This window comes from Falco naumanni, chromosome 3 (genome assembly GCF_017639655.2).
Source record: "Falco naumanni isolate bFalNau1 chromosome 3, bFalNau1.pat, whole genome shotgun sequence".
Taxonomy (NCBI): Eukaryota; Metazoa; Chordata; class Aves; order Falconiformes; family Falconidae; genus Falco; species Falco naumanni.
In genome coordinates, this window is record NC_054056.1 from 14,864,040 (window position 1) to 14,883,628 (window position 19,589).

At 38.6% G+C, this 19,589-nt stretch overlaps 1 protein-coding gene across 20 annotated transcripts in view; it reads left to right on the forward strand.

The window, feature by feature from the left end:
- Window positions 1–19,589, forward strand: part of PLCH2 (phospholipase C eta 2) — a 122,020-nt gene that overhangs the window by 97,314 nt on the left and 5,117 nt on the right. For 15 of the 20 annotated variants that reach the window (XM_040587444.1, XM_040587448.1, XM_040587445.1 and 12 more), the window contains 10 exons: window positions 1,910–2,002; window positions 2,469–2,569; window positions 3,504–3,601; window positions 4,421–4,603; window positions 5,072–5,179; window positions 5,365–5,489; window positions 8,421–8,505; window positions 9,029–9,175; window positions 9,894–9,973; window positions 16,885–17,224. In XM_040587444.1, coding sequence (XP_040443378.1) covers window positions 1,910–2,002; window positions 2,469–2,569; window positions 3,504–3,601; window positions 4,421–4,603; window positions 5,072–5,179; window positions 5,365–5,489; window positions 8,421–8,505; window positions 9,029–9,175; window positions 9,894–9,973; window positions 16,885–17,224 — 1,360 coding nt within the window. Of the gene's footprint in view, window positions 1–1,909; window positions 2,003–2,468; window positions 2,570–3,503; window positions 3,602–4,420; window positions 4,604–5,071; window positions 5,180–5,364; window positions 5,490–8,420; window positions 8,506–9,028; window positions 9,176–9,893; window positions 9,974–16,884; window positions 17,945–19,589 lie in introns of all 20 variants that reach the window. The other 5 variants (XM_040587462.1, XM_040587456.1, XM_040587458.1 and 2 more) reach the window with 1 other exon arrangement.

Consider the following 19,589-nt stretch of genomic DNA (forward strand, 5'->3'; position numbering starts at 1 on the left):
ATAATACTAGCATTTCATAGCAATAATGCTTGTTCTTTCAAAGGTGAATGTCTAAAGTTGGGCTTTTAAGTCTGTTTTGAGACTCCCCTATAAATATAGCTCAATTTGCCTGAGGTGTCTGCAGCCATCATAGTACTAATGAAGCTAAAGAATACTCAGCACTTCCCTTAAAACAAGTAGCGAGACACACAATGAATTTTGTGGAGTTTATTTGCCCTGTCTCCTGTCCAGGTTAACCAGGATAACACAACTCAAGAAAAGCCAGATACCAGAATACTCAGCCGGGAGGTCGCAGATCCAGGTTCATGTCCCCAGTCAGACTTAGGTGGAACTGAGATTTTGAAGCTATGTTTTCCATTCTTGGATGACTGCCCCGACTACTTGTTTGGCTAATTCAACATATAAGCAACCACATTCCCTTCTTCTGTAATGTTTTTTGTAACATTTTGTCATGACATCTTATTAATATCTCATGTTGCTTATATAAAAGCTATATTATAAGGAAGAGTACTTTTTGCATTTGTGTCTATTTAGTAGAAGCTTCTTTTTATTTTGCTGATAATTAGATTTCAATGTTAGCTAGTTTTATGCTTGATGCAGAGGGATAGCCTGCTATTGCAGATGAATAATGAAATATGGCAGCCCTTCAAAATATAAACTGAAATGCTAGCCACCTCTTTCTCCAAGGTCTAATGACTTTCTCTAGTGACTTCAGAGAAAGAGGTGTTTAGCATTTCCATTTATTGTGTTTTATTAGCTTACTGAATAAATCCTACACTATCGACTTCAGATTCACAGCTGAATTCATTCACTTAATGATGATGCCAGGTGAACATCGCAGTCAGATACGCAAAGGTTCTTTTTCTTGCCCACACAGCAATTGGAGCATGAAATGTACACATGAAACTACTTCAACAGAAAGATTTTTCTTTTCCATTATAAAAAGTGCACATCAAAGTTGGGATTTTTTCCCTCAGTTCTCTATGTTCTATGCATTTACATTTGTATTTTAATTTTGTAATAGTTCTTACTTGTAAAAATGTACTCAGCCCACAGACTACACTTTGTGAAGTTGAGCCATTTACATTTTAGAATTTGTAATAAGCCACAATAAGCTTAGAAAGATTGTTGCCTGCAAATTAAAAGCATTGGAGATCTGCCAGTAATAAACAGGTACACTAACTAAGGATTAAAGCTAGAGGAGAGCTAAAAATCAGCTTCCCAAAACTTTCTGTGCTATGTGTTTTGTATGTACTTTTAAATCTAATGATTTACATGATATATCAGTTATTCTTGTAAGATCAACTACAAGGCCAACACTTCAAGAATCCTTTTGCATAGGTGTTAACCAGAACAGTCTTTGTTTTATTAGTCTAGGAAGCAATGAAACTGTAAGGTCATATTAAAAACCAGGGGTACCAATGAAGTATATAGATTTTTAGGGATTATGAGAGTTTTCTTTCTTACCATAGAGTAGCCTAGTAAAACTGTGTAATTGGCAGAAATAAGTCCTGTTAAACTATGCATTTCAAATATTAAGCTGCAAACTGGTCTGGTGTCAAGGAATGTATGTGGTATGAGGGCATTCAAACTTTGCCTGGATGAAAACAAAATTGAGGTTAGGTATTTGTGTGATTTTTGACTGCTCTGAAAGGTCCCATGGACAAAAATTATGGCAGTTACTGCCAGGATACAAGATGTTTTGTATTCAGCTTGTGTATAAAAAAACCCCAAAGTCTGCACTGGTCTGGTCCAGTTCTGTTGACACTTTAGGGAGAATTGCTTCCCAAACTATTTCTGATGATGTTTAAATATGCTGTCTGTAGCACTCTATTTGGTCTGCTACATTATTTTTTGTTTATACATTATATTTTTTGTTTATACATTATATTTTGTTTGGTTGCTTTAGAATAAACTTGAGGATGACATGGAATCTGGGGAAGACTTCAGTACCAGTAAAAGGCACGGCCGGTCATTGATGGGCAGCTTTTCTAAACGCAAGGTGAGCCACTCGATAGATGAGGTCTGCACTAGATATTGTATTCTTGTATAGTTTTTTTTCTTTGCACACAGTGGTGGAGAGGGATATCATAATAACATTATCTGGCAGAGGCTTGCTATCAGACTGTTCGCTGAATAGATAAGCTGGATAACTGGTTAGAACTGTGCATAAGAGTTTCAATTTACACCAGTGTCTGAAAGTGTCCAAGATCTAATCTGAAAAACATAAAATGTCATTTGTACCTTTTATCTGAGGCTTTGTGATTCCTTTATAAAAAGGCTCTGACATTGGGCTGAGTCTTCCCCATGTGCATGCAGTATCCTTCTGCAGCACTATTACAAGAGCTGTCATTTTCCATTTTCTGTAAGTAACATACCCATTGGCATAAAAAAGCAGAATTGTATCCAGCTGCTCAAATATTGATCAGATAGTCATGATATTATTGTTTTATTTCCTTGTGGTACAGAAAAAAGGAAGCAAATTGAAAAAGGCAACAAGTCTGGAAGAGGGTGAAGATGATTCGGATTCTCAAGGAAATTTAGCCAGGAGCTCTGTACATTGCAGCAGGTTTGTTAACAAGTGATTTGGCAATTTTGTTTCTAAAAAGATTCCTACATAAATGTACCCAATAAACAGATATTCTTCAGGTCTGGAAGCCGATTTGTTGAAGTCTGCAGGCACGTGACAGGAATCAGATAAGGGTAGATCTGATGTTTGCTATGGGATCGTCAGAATGAGCTCTTGGTGCCATTCAGACTAATTAGCAAAGTACAGTGGACCTTGTATGTGTTTTTAGTTCTTACCATCTCATCCAGCTGACATACAGGCCATTTGAGTGGTGGCCCAGTGAATCCATTCAGGTGGATTTGCAGTGTATCCAGTCTCCAGCTGATTCTGTGTATTGTTTCATAATTTTTCAAATGAAGTTGTGTCAACATTCAGGTGATGAGTTTGATTTTTCTTTTGAAATTTTCTCTTCAAAAATCCTGACATCAAAGATCCTTTGCAGAATGGTTGCTTAAGCTTCAAGCTTCAAAAGTAAGAAATCAGATCAAGCTGTTCTCTAGGACAATTCAGAGCTTGCTTTGGGAAGTTAGTAGATGTGCTGTTAGTCATAACCTGAAACAAATTAGGAGGATCAGAGAATTATTTTTTTAGTATTTCTTTGGGATTTAAAAAGGTTTTTTGTTAGCACTTGACTTGAGAAGTAAATATATATGTGAACAGATATTCCACTCTTTAGTCAAAGCAATTTAGAGTCTTCCCCACCAGATCTTAGTAGGCGAATACTTACATCTGCCGTTAATATGTAAGAACAGGACTTTCTTGTCCTGTACACTTTCATGCCGTTGGTTCCACAACCTCTGTGCTTTGACAATGAAACTCTTTGTGGTATAAAACTATTAAGTACCTCCTTGGTAGATATTCATTCTTATTTATTTAAAATATGAAAGATAAACTTTACCCCTTAATAGGAAATGATTTTGTTTAATCTTTCTAGGATAAACCGACAGAAGAAAACAATGAAGCTGTCCAGAGCACTCTCTGACCTGGTGAAATACACAAAGTCTGTTGGCATTCATGATGTTGAAACTGAAAGTAGGTTGAACTAAGTCTGCTGAAAATAATTGCTATACAAAGAAATAAAAAAGTTTATGTTCTGGCACATCTTCTTATTGAAAGCTGGTTTTCTATTTGGTTCTCCCACACTGTGCAAAGATTTTAACAGAAGAGCTGCACACAGTAAAACTGTACTATTTTGTAGTAGTTAATCACTTGCCATTCTGAATCCACAAAGTGAGTCTAGAGTTGTGTGACAGCTTCCGTAAAGGAGAAAAAGTCATTACAGGTAGTAAGTGGTACACATGTAGTCTCCACTAGTTTGTATAAAAGCTACTACACAACACTTGTGTCCTGGGAAGTAACAGAGGACTTAGGTAATGCTTTTGGGCAGAGTGGTCTGAAGAGCATTTAAAACTTAAAGTTTAGATTTTTAAGTCAAATCTGATGAAATATCAGCATTAAATTTCTGGAATATTTCAGTCCCCTTTCTAAGTTTTCTACATCTTACTTTGACAGGAATCAAGTTTTAGTTGAATGTCAGAAAGAGTGAATTACTTGCCAGGATACATACTTTCCTCGACCAAATTAAAAAAATCTCAGAGAATTTTTTTTAAGCTTAATGAAGATTCAGGTCATTCATTATATTGAGCTTCATCTTCCCAACCATAACTTCTCCAATAAGCGGCATGATTTTGCTGTAATGTAAGAAAAGCATAGTTCCCTCTGAGTGGGTTGTACGCAAATGATGCTTGATAGTTATAAGGAACTAGTGCAATGCAGTTTCGAATGCTTTATCTAGATTATTAATAAATAAATAAGGAGATTACCTCTAATCTCCTGTCTTCTTTGTTGTAGTCTCTTCCAGCTGGCAGGTTTCATCATTCAGTGAAACAAAAGCCCACCAGATACTGCAGCAAAAGCCAGCACAGTATCTACGTTTCAACCAGCACCAGTTATCCCGCATCTACCCATCATCTTACCGTGTGGACTCTAGCAACTACAATCCTCAGCCATTCTGGAATGCTGGCTGCCAACTTGGTGAGCAGGAAGAAACTTGTTTATTTTTGTTTTATTTTGGGAGGGATGTTTTAACTGAAGCTCTGGAATCATCCCTTAAAATACTCTTAAGTTCTCTGCTCGTCCAACTTTACTGACAGTTGAGTCCTCATTGTTGCTGTCTATGTGTTACCTAGACAGATTAATTGAAATGTGTGTCTTGCCTCAAACATGCTTCTTGCATGCAAGTAATTGTCTGATAAATGGAAATAAATGAACTTCTCAAATGCAAGAGGACTTCAGAGTTCAGACTTTTTTGGAGAGCTTCTCCTTCTGAGGCTGTGATGTGCGTTATACAAGAAAATTCTTTTTCATAAAACATTTTGAGTTTTTGCATCCAAGAAGTCAAATGTGAAAATGTATTTAGTTGTCCTTCCTGTAACTTGGTTCTACAAACAAGAATGTTGTTAAAGTATTCAGTAAGTAATAGCACTTTTTTTTTTTAAATAGTTGCACTAAACTACCAGTCAGAGGGGAGAATGCTGCAACTGAACCGGGCCAAATTTAGTGCCAATGGGAATTGTGGCTATGTCCTCAAACCAAACTGTATGTGTCAAGGTAAGAAAAAGGACCAAAATAAAGTGGATCGCTTACTGCATGAGGAGAGTGGGTGTGGATCCTTATTATAGTTTATTTAAAATGCTTTTCTGATACTAAAAGCAAATGAACAAGGAGGTATCTGTAACTAAAGTAATCCCCAAAATTGGACTTATTTCACATTATGTGACTTCTCATTCTTACAGGTGTCTTTAATCCAAATTCTGAAGACCCACTGCCTGGTCAATTGAAGAAACAGCTGGTTCTAAGAATTATTAGTGGCCAACAACTCCCAAAACCACGTGATTCCATGTTGGGAGACAGAGGAGAGGTATGGGACAATCGGTGATTGTTCTTGTGTGTTCCACAAGGTTTATTGCCATCTTGCCTAGGCTAAGGATGAGGATTTAACTTCCTGCAGTTATCTGTCAGGAGACATAGAACATGAATAAATGTGGTCATTAGCATTCTAGATCTTAAGGTAGTTTCCTTCACTTCTAAGCATCGCAGAGGTGGTTTGATGTTTTTCCTCCAATTGTCAATACAGTGCCTTCAGGAGAAGCAAAAAGGGGCCAATAAACTCATCATGATGAGTTTCTACTCACCATAGTCCTCTAAACGTCCTCATTCCCCCAAAACACCCATGCAAGTATAACTAAGTCTGTCTGTCTCTTAAAAAACAAATGTAGAAAACTGCTGAGCTAGTCAGGCGAGGCAAGCAGAGTTACTTGGGAGCCCTTCCCTCTGCTCGCCTGAATCTGCTCCCGTCCTCCATTTAGCAGCAGCATTATTACATGTTTTCTTTTCTGTCCTTCATTTTGGCTTCTGTTGTGTAATTTTTATTTTTTATTTTTTGGGGTGCTCCCCAAAACTCCTGGCAGCTTCACTTAATGAAATATCAGACTAAAAGGAACGATATTTGTAACCTCTTAGCAACTTTAAAAAGAGGTTTTCTTCTTGATGCTGTTTTGTTGGTGTCACAATCATCCACTTGACTTTATTAAATATTGGTCTTTAATGAATGCTAGGATGTTTGGTTAGAATTAAAATTTCCTTTTAGCCACCTGCCATTAGTATCAAACCTCTCAAACAAGTTCTTACATGCTTGAATTTTATATGAATGTTGGGGTTGGCTTCTAAGTGCTCTTTCTCCACAGAAGTTTTTAGGTGATTACATCAAACCAGGTAAAACTGCCTATAAAACAAACACAGTAGGGTCAGACTGAAGGTTTAGAGAACCTACCTGTGTTTTAATTGATTTACATTTCTCTCTTTATTTCTATTTTTATTAATATTGCATATGCAACAGCATGGATTTTGTCCTAACTCAGATTGCACTCATATTTCAGAACATGAAGAATAACCTGTTGGAATTGTATTTTGCCTTGAACAGTAGGGGAATTAGCTCATGCAGAACATAATCTTGGAAGAGAACTACCTGAGCCCATGAATCCAGTTCCTTACAACTGTTAGCAGTCAAGTTTTGAGTGATTACTCTAGAAGTGCCTGCAAAACGTATGAACTTACTCCCTGTGTCAGGAGCCAACAATACATAGGAAAGTTAACACTGTTGAGATAAAATGCCCAAATAATCTTAAGAAACAATCTGCACTCAGTCTGTCCAGATAGCAAACTGGCAGTTAGTTTAACCTTGAGTAAGAGTTTAACCTCCTGCCAAGCACTTGTGGGCTGGCTCATCCTACCCAATTTTCTGTGCTCCCTGATGTGATTGCTGTCAGTGCCTGAGCTAAGTCAGTTATCTACACTAAGTAAGCCTACCCTCAGAAATAAAAGACCTGTTGAAAGCTACAGTAACTTAGGCGGTGTTTAAAATCCCATGTTTCCTTTGCGTATAACTGCACCAGAGAAAATCAGACCTTTAATGTGGTGACCGCTCTGTGTTATGAAAAAGATTTTGTAGGATAGAGCTAGGCAAACAAAGAAAGATGTTTGAGAAATACATTCTGTAATCTTCCTGCTGACAATGAGATGTCTTTCAAAGAGTAACAAAAAGCAGATGTAACACATCCGATTTTCCTTTAGTGGTAAAGTATTCTATAGGGACATTGGCACCAGGAACATTTGTGTTCTAAGCATCAAAAAGATTCTTCATTCTTTCTGAGATTACACTGGCTAGTTACATTCCTGTTACCTGAAAGCAGAAACAAGCTTTCCAAAAATGTAGGAGTTGATTATAGATGCTCTTGTCTTCAGTATTACTTCCTGGGCGATGGATGGTGGACTTGAGTATCAGATTGCTGTTTCAAATGACATATAATTGAATGTCATTTGAATTCAGTGACAGCACAGAATTCTATGAGAGCCACATCACAGCATGGAACACAGAGTAACCTTTTAAAGCTACCTGCTTTTTCCCACTCCTTGTCAATAGGGACAGAGGTGTCACCCTGAGACTCAACTCAATCAAACCTGTCATCCTTTCAGAAAACACAAAATATACTTATACACTAATTAAAAACTGTAGAGGTTCAGGCTGGTTACAGGAACATCTCTGTGGCTGTAGAATATAAAGACCCTGTGCCAGGATGGTGGTCCTCTGTGATCCCTGGAATGTCCTTCCCACTGTTGCCTTCAGGGAACTTGTAATTCAGGTAATTCAGTTAAGGCTCACATTTAATTAAAAGAGGTCTCAAGAGAGTCAAAGGCTGCCTAGTCTTAGGTAATTACAGCAACCTTCTGCATTAGCTGCTCTGGTGTTTTGAAGCTTACGTTCTAAGCAGACTTTCCTCCAGAAATGGAAGGTAGTAACAGATGTTTGCCAACTGGCCAGAGGTAGAACTCATATCTCACATTTTTTTTGACCATTGCCTTGTCCATTGTGCCGTGATGACACTGAGACTTTTGACAGGTGATTCTGCTTGGGATTTTTTTAATGTTGCTGCTTTAGAACATATTTATCATAATGTCTGTTTTGAATGTATTTTAAAACTTTTACTCAAATATACACTAAATTAGAAAACATTCATATGCAGACCAGTGTTTAAAGTTCATTTTACAATAGAGAAATAGAATAGAAAGATGAAGACAAAGAATCACAAATGCATACAACATGATTATTCTAAATTACGCTTTTAGATGATTTAGCCAGAGATCTCTTATCAGCATAATAATCCACTACAGAAAATCTCAGAACCAAAACCAATAAAGACAATAATGTACAATGCCTGCACTGTAAAAGCCATGCGCTTGAATTTCATCTTTGTCACTCTTTCTTTTCAATATGTTACTTTTTGTTTTCCAGATCATAGATCCATTTGTTGAAGTAGAAGTTATAGGCTTACCTGTTGATTGCTTCAAAGAACAAACTAGAGTAGTTGATGATAATGGTAAGATTATATGGGGTTTAGGGGTTTTTTTATGGCTGAAACCTCCTCTTTCAAGCAACTTGTGTTCATAAAGGTATGAGTAGATGAAATTTGATACCTATTATGGCAAAGCACTGAAAAATTGATTTAAGCATTCCTGATGTTAGTTAGACTTGGGTCTTAAATTGTTCAACTGAGTTGGTATAATGTTGTGAAGATCTTTGTGTAAAACAAATTGTTTGTCTGACTTCTCATTGTGTATGAGAGAAGGGTATTTTGAGCTTGCTGTGGTCAAAGGAAAGTCAGATTGTCCAAACACCTGCTGAAATCAGGGCAGAAGTTAAGATCCAACTGTTTATTGCAAATTCTTGTGCTGTTGTGTCTCCTGCTGGAGTGAATGAAGTACTGGATTTTTGAAGAACAGTGATTAAACTATTAGGAAAACTAGAATGACATTGCTGTTTATGCTTTCCTTATGTGGAATATGTCTTTATTCTTGCATTTTGTGAATGAAATATCTAAAAGACGATTCCTTCATTCCAAGGTTTTAACCCAATGTGGGAGGAAACGTTGGTGTTCACTGTACACATGCCGGAGATTGCACTGATTCGGTTTCTTGTGTGGGATCATGATCCAATTGGGCGTGATTTTATTGGACAGAGAACAATAGCTTTCAGCAGTATGATGCCAGGTAAGACAGAGATGGTGAAATCCCGGTTCAGTTGGCTAGGACATTTTTTTTGTGATAACTGAAGCTGCAAGTGCTGGATTAATGTGTGTGCATGTGACTGCTACAGAATTTTCTAGTTAGAACAAGAGACTGGGAGTCTGGACCCTGAGTTCTCTACCTTGGTCCACTACTAACTTGATGATGAAGACTAAATCAATTAACTCTAAGGAGACTAGATTTTCAAAAAATGGATAAGATTGTTAAGCAGGATGGCTAAATATTGTGGGCTTGGAAAACTACCATAAAGAATGAAATGTGTGTTTAAGATTGAAAACAAACATCCATTCCCAATAAAATGAACTTGGTTGAAATATTTGCAGTGTTAATAATGGACTGTAAGTCCCCAAGAGAGGATGTAGTCAAGTTTAAGTCATGGATTTAAGTCATGGATATTGCTGACAGCAGCAATAACAGACACTGGGGAAAAAAACCCCAACAACAGGACATGACATCTCTATAAAATAAAACAGACAAGAAGAAAGGGCAGTTAAATTTGTAAGTGGTGCGACTGTTAGATAACTGAGCATGGCTAGGTGATGCACAAGACTGGGGTCTTATTGCAGGGAGGAGCTGGGAAAAAACTGATCTACTTCTTTTGCTGTTTACAAAAGGAAAGTCTCTAGATACTCTTCACATCATCTGTTTCCACTCCTTGTCAGCTTTGTTCACTCTGTTTCAGGTTACCGACACGTGTACCTGGAGGGTATAGAAGAGGCATCCATCTTCGTTCATGTGGCTATTAATGATATCTGTGGTAAGGTGAGTGCCTTCGGTGTAGTATCATACAGCTTGCATATGTAAATGAGCTGACAGGATTTAGTATCGTGCTAGGGACCCCCCTGGGTGAAGGTCCAAGCTAAGATATCTGTTCAACTGGAGTAAACTTTATCTCTGTGATTGTCACAGTAGCCTGAGATCTTTCTGAATATACATGGAGATAAAGGCAAATCATTGGGAAAGTTATAAAAAGAGATTGTTGCAGTGCCTTTTTGAGGGAGCTACAAGGGGAAGGTTATTTCATTGCAGCATGCACACATTTATATCAGCAAGCATGGTTGTGTCCAATACAGTGAGTGCACCTTGGTGAACAAAAGGTTGTACTCCTGAACCATGAGTGTTTGTCTTATTCTATAAAGGCTCTGTCTGCCTGATGCTTTTGCGTTTTAAATTTAATTAAATTCTTAAGCGTTATTTCCTTTGGGATTTTTTCCATAATAACACTTAAAATGCAGAGGAAAGATTATCCTTGTAATAGTTGTTGGGCTTATTTTCACTGCTTATCTGTTACTAAGACTGTGTTTGCTTCCCATAGCAGGAAAAATACAACTAGCTGGGTGCTATATCTAAATTCACATGATAACTCCAAGCTGAAAGGAAAGCCCTAATTTCAAAATTTTCCTAGGTCAGCTGAAAATGAGATAGCTTCTGTCCTCAGAGTACACTGGATTTAGTTCCTTCCATGGTATTAATTTCAATGAAATTCAGGCAGCCGAGTATTTTACAGTGCCCTGAGAATCTCAAAACCAGTTTATATCCACTGGCAGCAATAGGCTCTGATTTCTGCAGCTGTGATATCAGCATCATGTCAGAAGGAGGAGGCATTGAACAGGCTGGGAATCCGGAGTGCCTTTTGTGGGGCTGTTCCTGGAAGGAATGGGAACAATCCTTGAAAACCAAAACAGCTTTTTAAGCCGCTAAATTTTAATCCCTTTTTTTGGTGAGATGAAACAGAGATAAATCCCAGAAAATCTTGGTTTTGTATTTATAGGAAAAAGGGCTGTTTCTGGAAAGAATGTCTCTTTAGGTATTTTACTGCTTTTTTTACTTAACGTCTAATACACATTGTTCCTGCTTTTTTTACTTAATGTCTGATATACAACCTTTAGGCAGGTAAGGCTTCATCCTGGCAGGGCTAGGAGTCTTGCCTGAAATCCCCTGTGATGGCATTATGAACCTGTTTGAGTTTAGCTCCATTGAGCAAGAGACTTTAGAATATTTATGTGAAAGAGAGGTGGCTGGTGTTGGTCTTAGCAGGACAGAACAGGTGAGCAGTGTTTAATTTTGGACTGTAAAGCCTGTCACAGATAAAAGGCTAGCACCCAGGGTGTGGTAAAAAGGTCATTTAGTCCCAGGATTCAGGGAAAACTGATGGCATACTGAACATTTCAATGCTAAGATCTTACCTGACTATGTTTTTGGGGTTCAAAGGAGCCGTGTAGGACTAAGTCATGCCTGTTTTGACTGTGGGTAGGGATGCAGCTGTCTCAGTAACCTAACCTTAGAGACACTTGCTGGATGCATGCATTGGCTCTGATTCGAACAGCCTTAAATTTTGTCATGAACTTCTTTGGAGTTACTGTGTTCAAATCTATTGCTTTTTATTGATTAGTTCTATCAAACTCTCCATGGTTGTGACAAGAAAGTTAGATAGCTCAGCCTTGGGTGTGAGGCCAGTGGGGGCTGAATTGATCTGGTTAGTGACTGTGTCCCTCACCTAGGTCATTTAACAAGAGCAGGTGTCTGTCTGCTGTACGCATCCAGCTGAGAAGGTGACTGTCCTGGCCAGCCCTGCTCATCCTATTTGTATTTTTTTTTTCTGTTCTGTTCTCCATCAAAATGGTGGAGAATAGGCAGATTCTGCTCCTTTTCCCAGTGTTGTGTGCTTCACAATGCTGCAGTTGTTTGTGACTTTCAGGTGATGTCCTCTATGCTGCTGTCTCCCTGCTTTTACAAGGATAGCACGTATTTCAGCATCCTTCACTGGAAGTCAATTTCTGTAGCTTAGTGTATCAGCTGGCAAATGGGATTTTTAAATAAAAGACAGACTGGGTCTGCCTGCCTTAATCACTGATTAGTTAACTTCATCAGCTTTGAAGTCATTGCTCTAGATAGCAGTGTTTCATGAAAGAGCCAGTGTTCGTAGTCTTTGTGAGTGTTTTCAGAGTTTTCACCTCAAACCTTGGGCAATATTGCAAGGCATTATCTGTCTTTTAACCATTTTTTCCCTAGCCCTTCATATTTATTTGCTTTTATTGGCTTCTTCATGAGTAACCAGCTGGTGATAGTTATAATTTGCCGTAGGGCATTACAGAGTCATTTAGGCATGCCCATTTAAACTTTGACAGCTATTTTGAGGACATTAGATTTTCTTGGTAAGTTTTTTCAACAACTGAAAGACCCTTGTGTATCACAGGTTCTCCTCCCTGTCCTTAATCCACTAGCTTTCAATCTACTGCACCGATTTGTTTTTTGAGTGCTTCATTGCCTTTTCATGTTGTAAGTCTATTGGACGTCCCTTGTTGGTTCTCATTATCATTACAGTTTCTTTGGATTTGCTGGTGTTAAGGTGCTGGTGCTGTGCACTGATGTGATTAAAGTGCAAGGATTTGGAAGGAAAGCTTGAATGTGTTGGTTTTTGTTTATATATGATTCTAAATAAAAACCACTGAAAATATGGAACAAATACTACACAGCCCTTTCTGGTTTGGTCTCTCTGAATCATGTTCTGCTTTGATTCTTCAGTTAATAGAGTTATGTTAAATGATTTCTCTGTTTCCCATCTCTTAATTACGGGCAGAAAAATCAGCACAGTTATCAGCCTGGTTTTCCCCATCCTTTATTAATCCAGATAAATGCAAGCATTAACCTTTTGGGGCTTTTTTCTAAATGTAGATATTCCACCTGCTCAGTAGCTTGATATTACTAAAGCATAGTCTTAGATTTATTTTTTTTCCACTTTAATTTGTGTTTAACTGAAATCTCTTTTAGGTTGTGCTGTTTCCTGGAGACACTTTTCTTTGTCTCTGTCTCTTCTGTAGTCTATTCATGTATTGCAGAATTTGTTGTGGTTTTCTAGATGTGCATATCTCTGAGATCCTCCCTCACTGTTATTTTGCCTTTACTCTGTCTGTTTGTGATTTCAGTGGGCTTCTCTATGTCAAAAAAGTCTACTTTTAGAAGCAGAGCATTTTTAGACGCCTTGAAGGTACCCCCTCCTGTCTCAGGGAGGTGTAGTGACCACCACCACACACCTGCATGCCTCTAACTAGTTGCTTCATTAGCATCAATGTTTCCTTATTAGCATTTTGAAGCTCTTCAACTCATGTAACATGAATTGCAACATTTGACTTGGTCAGTTCTGTTGTGTCATTGATCAGCCAGAGAGCCTTCCATATATGAAGCAGATCCAGGATAAAAGTCCTTCTGTGCCCTCCTTTTCTCTCTTTTTGTGAGTCTCTACCTCTGCCGTCTTTTCTCTGGTGTGCTATAATTCAAACCACTTCTTTCACATGGAAAAGAACATTAACAGTAAATTGTTTGCTAAATTGTGAGAAAGCTTTTTGTGCTGTTTTCCAAGTCTGCTTTAAGGAATGAAACAGCCCTGTAAACACTGGATTAGAAGCTGAAAGCACATGTTCTGGATCTCCGTCAAAATGGCTCTCTTCTATTTTTCCTTTTTTAAAGTTTTTTTTACCACCTAAGTTAACCAAATTTGTCTTTGGGTTCTTGAATCACTCCATGGATTCAAGCAATAATGGCTAGCTTAACAAAGATGCACCGAAGCTAGAATGATACCTGGGGCCCTGCACTGCGTGTCACCCATTCCATCAGTCTTTTTCTTTTGTTTTTGTTGGGTATTATTTGTGTGTATGTGTGTGTGTGTGATGATTTTTTTCTGGGGGTTGCAAATATTTGTGTTGTCTGAATTTTTTATCACAAAAAATTAGTGTACTTGCCAACTTGTCTCCATTGGAGAAGAATGCTTTTTCCAAATGCATAATGTCGGTTTGAAACTTTCTAGTGAAAGTGAATCCACAATGATCCAAGCAGATTTTTCAATAGTCCGGCACAGAAGGTTTATTATTATTTAAATGACATTTTCTTTGCCTTGTATGGGAAAAATCAATCCCTACCTTCTTCATCTCATCCTGTATATACTTTTAAAGGCCATTTTTGGTCTCTTTTCAAGCATCTCCTCCTCACACTAGGTCTTGGCATTGGTAACTGAACTTGAGCCAATTATAAAAATAATATTCTGAATGCTTTCATGGGGCTTTGTGTCAGACAAATAAACCTTGATCCCATATGCCAGATTGTGCAGGACGCTCAGGAATGAAAGCAGCTTTTAACCCCGGCTTACTGTACAGTGCAGCTAATATCTATCCATTAAGTCCTACAAAGCAAAATTTGAAATGCGTGAGCATGCACTCAAATATTTTGGGGTGAAAGATAGACCATTGTAATGCAAATGAGACATTTCTGTGCTGTTGTTTGGCACTGCAGAGATGTGACCTGACATGACATCACAGGGTAAAAATTGAACTGACAGCAAGTGCCAGCAAGCATGGAGGCAAATCAAATTTTATCGTGGGTTTCTTACAATGCATTTCAATCACAGGCTTCTGTACTCTCTTTCTATTCATTCTTTCTTTATGCTACAGCTACTAAAGAGAGTCTGATCTAACTGGGAAATAAAGGGAACAAAGGAGGGGTAGATTAGAAGGGAAACGCCTCTTTCTCTGCTTTAAGTCATTTATGTGCATGAGACTGTACCTACAGAGCAAACGCAATTTATCAGGCATCAGCCTATTGCTTTAAAAGTTGGCAAGTACACCTGGAATGTTTACAGGAATGCTGAAACTCTGTTTCGTTGAAATGTGAATCAGTTGTATGATGGTGGGAGATTTATGATGGTGAATATATATGTTTAATGCTTAAATAAGTACTGAAGTATATCAAGTACTGTATTATCACCCTGACTAACTTCACTTGTTTATAGTGTGTTTCTTCAGTGATGAAAACATACATGAGTGTCTTTGGAGAAGTGTTGTATGGTAGGAAATTATCAAAATGTAATCACACAGGTAGAAAGTGAAATTTTGAAAATTTTGATGATCATCTGTTATGCACATGGTTCAACTGCTATTCGTGACAGTGCTCAATTAACTCGAAGTGTAGATGCCCTTTATACTGAAAAAATACGATATTCTTACATCCACTGTTTTTTTCCCAGCAGTTCCTAAAGAATGTAAATCTTCATTCAAACATTCAATTTATTATTACCTGGTTTAAGTCAAGAATGCTCTTTAGCTTAAGAGGTCACTATCAGCTAAATTCTGTAACCACTTCATGGTGCGTGACAAGTAAAATTAGAATTATTTTGATGTAACTTTTAAAAATTACTGCTATTTCTATAGCTTGTTTTGTTGGGTGCTTTTTTTCAGTTTCTTCTTCTCATTTACTCAGAGCATTCAGTTTTGTTCTGGAGCTGGGACCTCTGTTCCATGCCACAGATTTCTTGTCTAATGTATGAGTACTTGTCACTATCTCCTGTTTGAGACAAGAAAAATCAGGTTTGACAGCGTTTGATGTCCAGTTCTGCCCAAGTGTAATGTTCTGCACAAGGCAGATAATTCAGCTCTATGTTTCCAGTTTAATGGGAATCACCAGCAGTTCTAATTGGGCCGGTCCTAACATGTTCAAGTCTATAAAATTGCAGGTGATTGTTTGTTTGTTTTTTAAACTAGTGCAGTCTAGCTGGACTTCACTTGAGCAAGGCCACAAAGCTAGTTATGACCCTTTAAGATAACATAAGCTTGTGGCATTTGTTGCTTAGTTTTTTTATTATGGTGTGATGCTGAAGCCTGGCTCAGGGTTTCCTATTAGAGCACGGTCTGCTAAAATGTGAATTCACAGTGCAGAAGCTGTTGTACTAATTCCTCTGTGGCCATTCAGAGGAAGCATTTACACCACAGACATTAAATATGTATGCTTTGGGTGCCCGGGTTAGAAAGCTGGTCTCTACTCTCCCTCTGTACCAGTGGTGGTCCTTTCAGAGGTGATTCAGAGCCAGAATCTGTTTTACCTGCTCTGTGTTGCCCTGGGAGGAGTACTGCTGTTCTGGCTGATGACTTTGGGAATCTAGGAGACTTGCATCTTTACTTAAGGGGGAGGCTGGGGGCTGAGTTACGTTTTGTAAGTCTCCACTTATGCTTGGATTCCTGCAGTGAATTGATTTCCTATGCGTCATCCAGGTTCTGCAGTATAGCTGTGTCATTAAACCGTCAGGACAGAATTGTTTTAAATATGTGCATTGTGTTGGAAAACAGCCCGTGCCTCTCAGAGCTTTGTGTCTAAGAGAACAAAAACAAACAACAAACCCCCAGAAAGCTGTATTGCTCAAAAGGAAGCATCTAACTTTAGTCTTAGAGTCTGAAATGTGTGGCATTATGAATACCTCAAGCTTTGTGGCTTTAACACACATTGAGAACTCTTCAGCTTTCAGAATTAGATCCTTGTAGACTGAAGCATTTCCTTTTTTTTACTTTTTCTTTCCAATATCTCTAATCCTCATGCTCATGTTGTAAGTAGCTATAAGCTAGTAAGGAAATTATGACAAATACGGGGATAAACCTATTTGGAAAATTTCATCTAAAACCGTAGTTGAGCAAAAAAAGATGTGAAATTTTTCAAAGTTGCCATTACTGATTTTTTTTTATTTTTCTTAATCTATTTCTGGTTTAGTTCTCATGAGACAGTAGGAACATGGTGGGAGACTCTGTACGTGCATGCATATGCGAACTGATCATTTGTACAGGAGTTCCTGTGCCCAGGGGAAGAGATTGGCATTTTCTGTTAAGGACTTCTGTTTTTGTTTTTTAATCTTCCAGGCCAAACAAGCTCTAGGTCTCAAAGGCCTGTTTCTCAGAAATCCAAAGCAGGCCTCTCTGGACAGTCATGCTGCTGGTCAGCTCCATCGCAAACATTCCTTTAGCAGCCACATTTTGAGACGGACAGCCAGTGCACCCACCAAAAGCCAGAAGAAGAACAAGAAGGGCTTTCCTGAAATCGCTTTTGACACAAAAGACAACAGCTGCGAAGGTGTCGGTGAAGCCTGTGAAGTGGAAGCTGCCTCACAGCCTCGCTTTGAGCAAGAGCCAGAAAGTGCTGGTCTGTCACCAGCTCCCCAAGATGGTGCCACTGGGGAGGTGCACGGCAAGGGGTTGAAAGGTAAGGCCCATGGTTCTCGTAAAGCCAAAAGCCAGAGTTGTGCTCAAGGGGGTGCTGCTTTCAGTGAACCCATACAGAGGTCTAACAGGGTCCGGCTTCAGGAGCACCAGAGTGAGAAGCAAAGTGTCTTTGCACGCTGTGCCATCAACAGTTCTGGTAGGATTGGAGTGGCCACCAATTGCATGAAATGCATGATTGGTTCCAAAGAAAGCCCAGATCTAGAATGCAAGTGGAGTGACCAGCCTACCAGGCCTATTGCTAAAGATATATTTCACCACGATCAGTATAGCAGTATAAGTGGAGAAGAGAGATTAGAGCTAAAAACCTGGGCCGTTAAAGGTCAGCCCAGGCAGCAAGCAGATTTGCAGTCTTGCAGCAGCCCTGGAACTGCCGATGATCTAACAAGGAGCGCTCAGTCTTTTGTGACCCCAGGGAAGAAAAGTCTTGAATCTAAATGTCACGGACTAAAGGCTCATTCCCGGCAGCGGTGGCAGTGCCAATCAGGTGGCAAGTATGGAAGCACTGTCAACTTGGTTGCAGCCAGCAATGGCTCTATATCCTCCAACTCCAGCAGTCTAGAAAGCCTTGGAAGCCCAGAATTCCCCAGTCGCTGGTCTGAAACTTCTCGAAGGCAAGTGGGCACCCTACAGAGGGAAATGAATGCCTTGTTCGTTCAAAAAATGGAGGAAATTCGAAGTAAATCCCCTATATTCTTTACTGGTAAGACCAGATTTTCTTCACCCTTCTGCACCTTAGATCACATCATTGTCTCAGCTTCTGCATAGCATCTTTACTTAGAAGCTCCTGTATGTTGTTTGCTACCAAGAGCTCGTTTTCTTCACTTTTGGCAATGACAGAAAAAAAGTCTGCATAAATATTTTTATTTTATTTTTTTCCTAGATGTGTCTGGTTTAGATTAGTCCTTTCCATGCCTAGCTAACCATCTGCAGTAGTAAAACTGTCAGTAGTCCATGAATGTTTGGATTGTTTGTTCAGGGCTTTTTGTTTCCTTGGTTTTGGTTTTGTTTTTTTTTAGTGAGTGTGGTGTGGTATACTAAGTAAATTTTAAGATCCAAACCAGAGCATCAAGTAGAGATTGAATATGGGAAACCCATATTAACAAACAATATTTCCATTATCGGTATTTGTGTTTCACTGAGGGATAACTACAGCAGAAATGATATCTAATGTGCACTCCGCTAACAATAAAGCCAGTTCCTTCCTCAAAGAACTTGCAAAATTACTGCCGTTAGTTCAGGGATTACTGGAATTCTCTGGTCTGGGTTATTCAGGAGATCACATTTTATGAACAGAGCAGACCATTCTGGTCCTAAATGTATAAATCCTTGGCATGCAAACATTTATAGGTGTACTTAATGTTATGTAAGTGATTTGACTGTGACCCAAGGGTGCAGTTGCATAATGTAGAGAAGCAAGGTATGTGATCTGATGTTAGCTGACATCAAAGCTAGGTGGACTGTTAGCATTTCCCAACTGCAAAGTAAAATGGTCCTTTTAAAGGAAGGCTGCTTAAGCTGCAGCATTTTATAGTCGTTTCAGGCCAGAAATATGCGTGTGGTCACAGGGATCATGTGACCATATCTTTACTCATGAACTTTTGTTTGTAAAGATGGAAAATAGAAATATAGAGGCAATCAAGGTATACATATTAATAAGGAAAGTGCCTTTTTTTTCCCCTCCTGATTTGGCAGGGAGGGGAGTAAAGAGATTTTGACGAGATTTTCTCTGTTTCATTCAATTGTGAAGAGGAATTAAGGAAATACAGCTTTTGTCTATGACTACAAGAGCTTCTCTTCAAATCCCCCCACCTCCCCTTTTAATTGTCCAAGGAATTTGGACATTGCTGGTTACATACATTTTCAGGAACAGTTAAGTGACTTTGGTCCTTCTTCAGATATAATCCCTATATCTGGGATATATAATATATATGATATATAATAAATATATTCAGATTTGATTTTTTTAGTAATAGATTCTGAACTGCCCCCCTATAGTGGACTTCTTTGAAAGCCTCATACATAAATTTAAAATATTCTGTTTATTTGATCAGTTTAATCTGGTTGGGTGCCTACATGTATTTTTTCTTTATTTCTCTTCTTTTATTCTTTTTTTTTTTTTTACATATTTTTTCCAATATCTGCTTTGAGCTTTTAGGAAAATACCAGGACAATGGCAGGGGGAGGGGAGAAGTTTGCCAGTTCCCATGACTTGAAATTAATCCAGAGCAGCAGAACTCTTTCTATGCCTAAATTATTGGCATTAGGCTTTTCATAAGCTCTGAGTAGAGTGACATATGAAACCATTTCCCATTATCAGTGCCAGCTTCCCCACCAGCCCCCCAAGT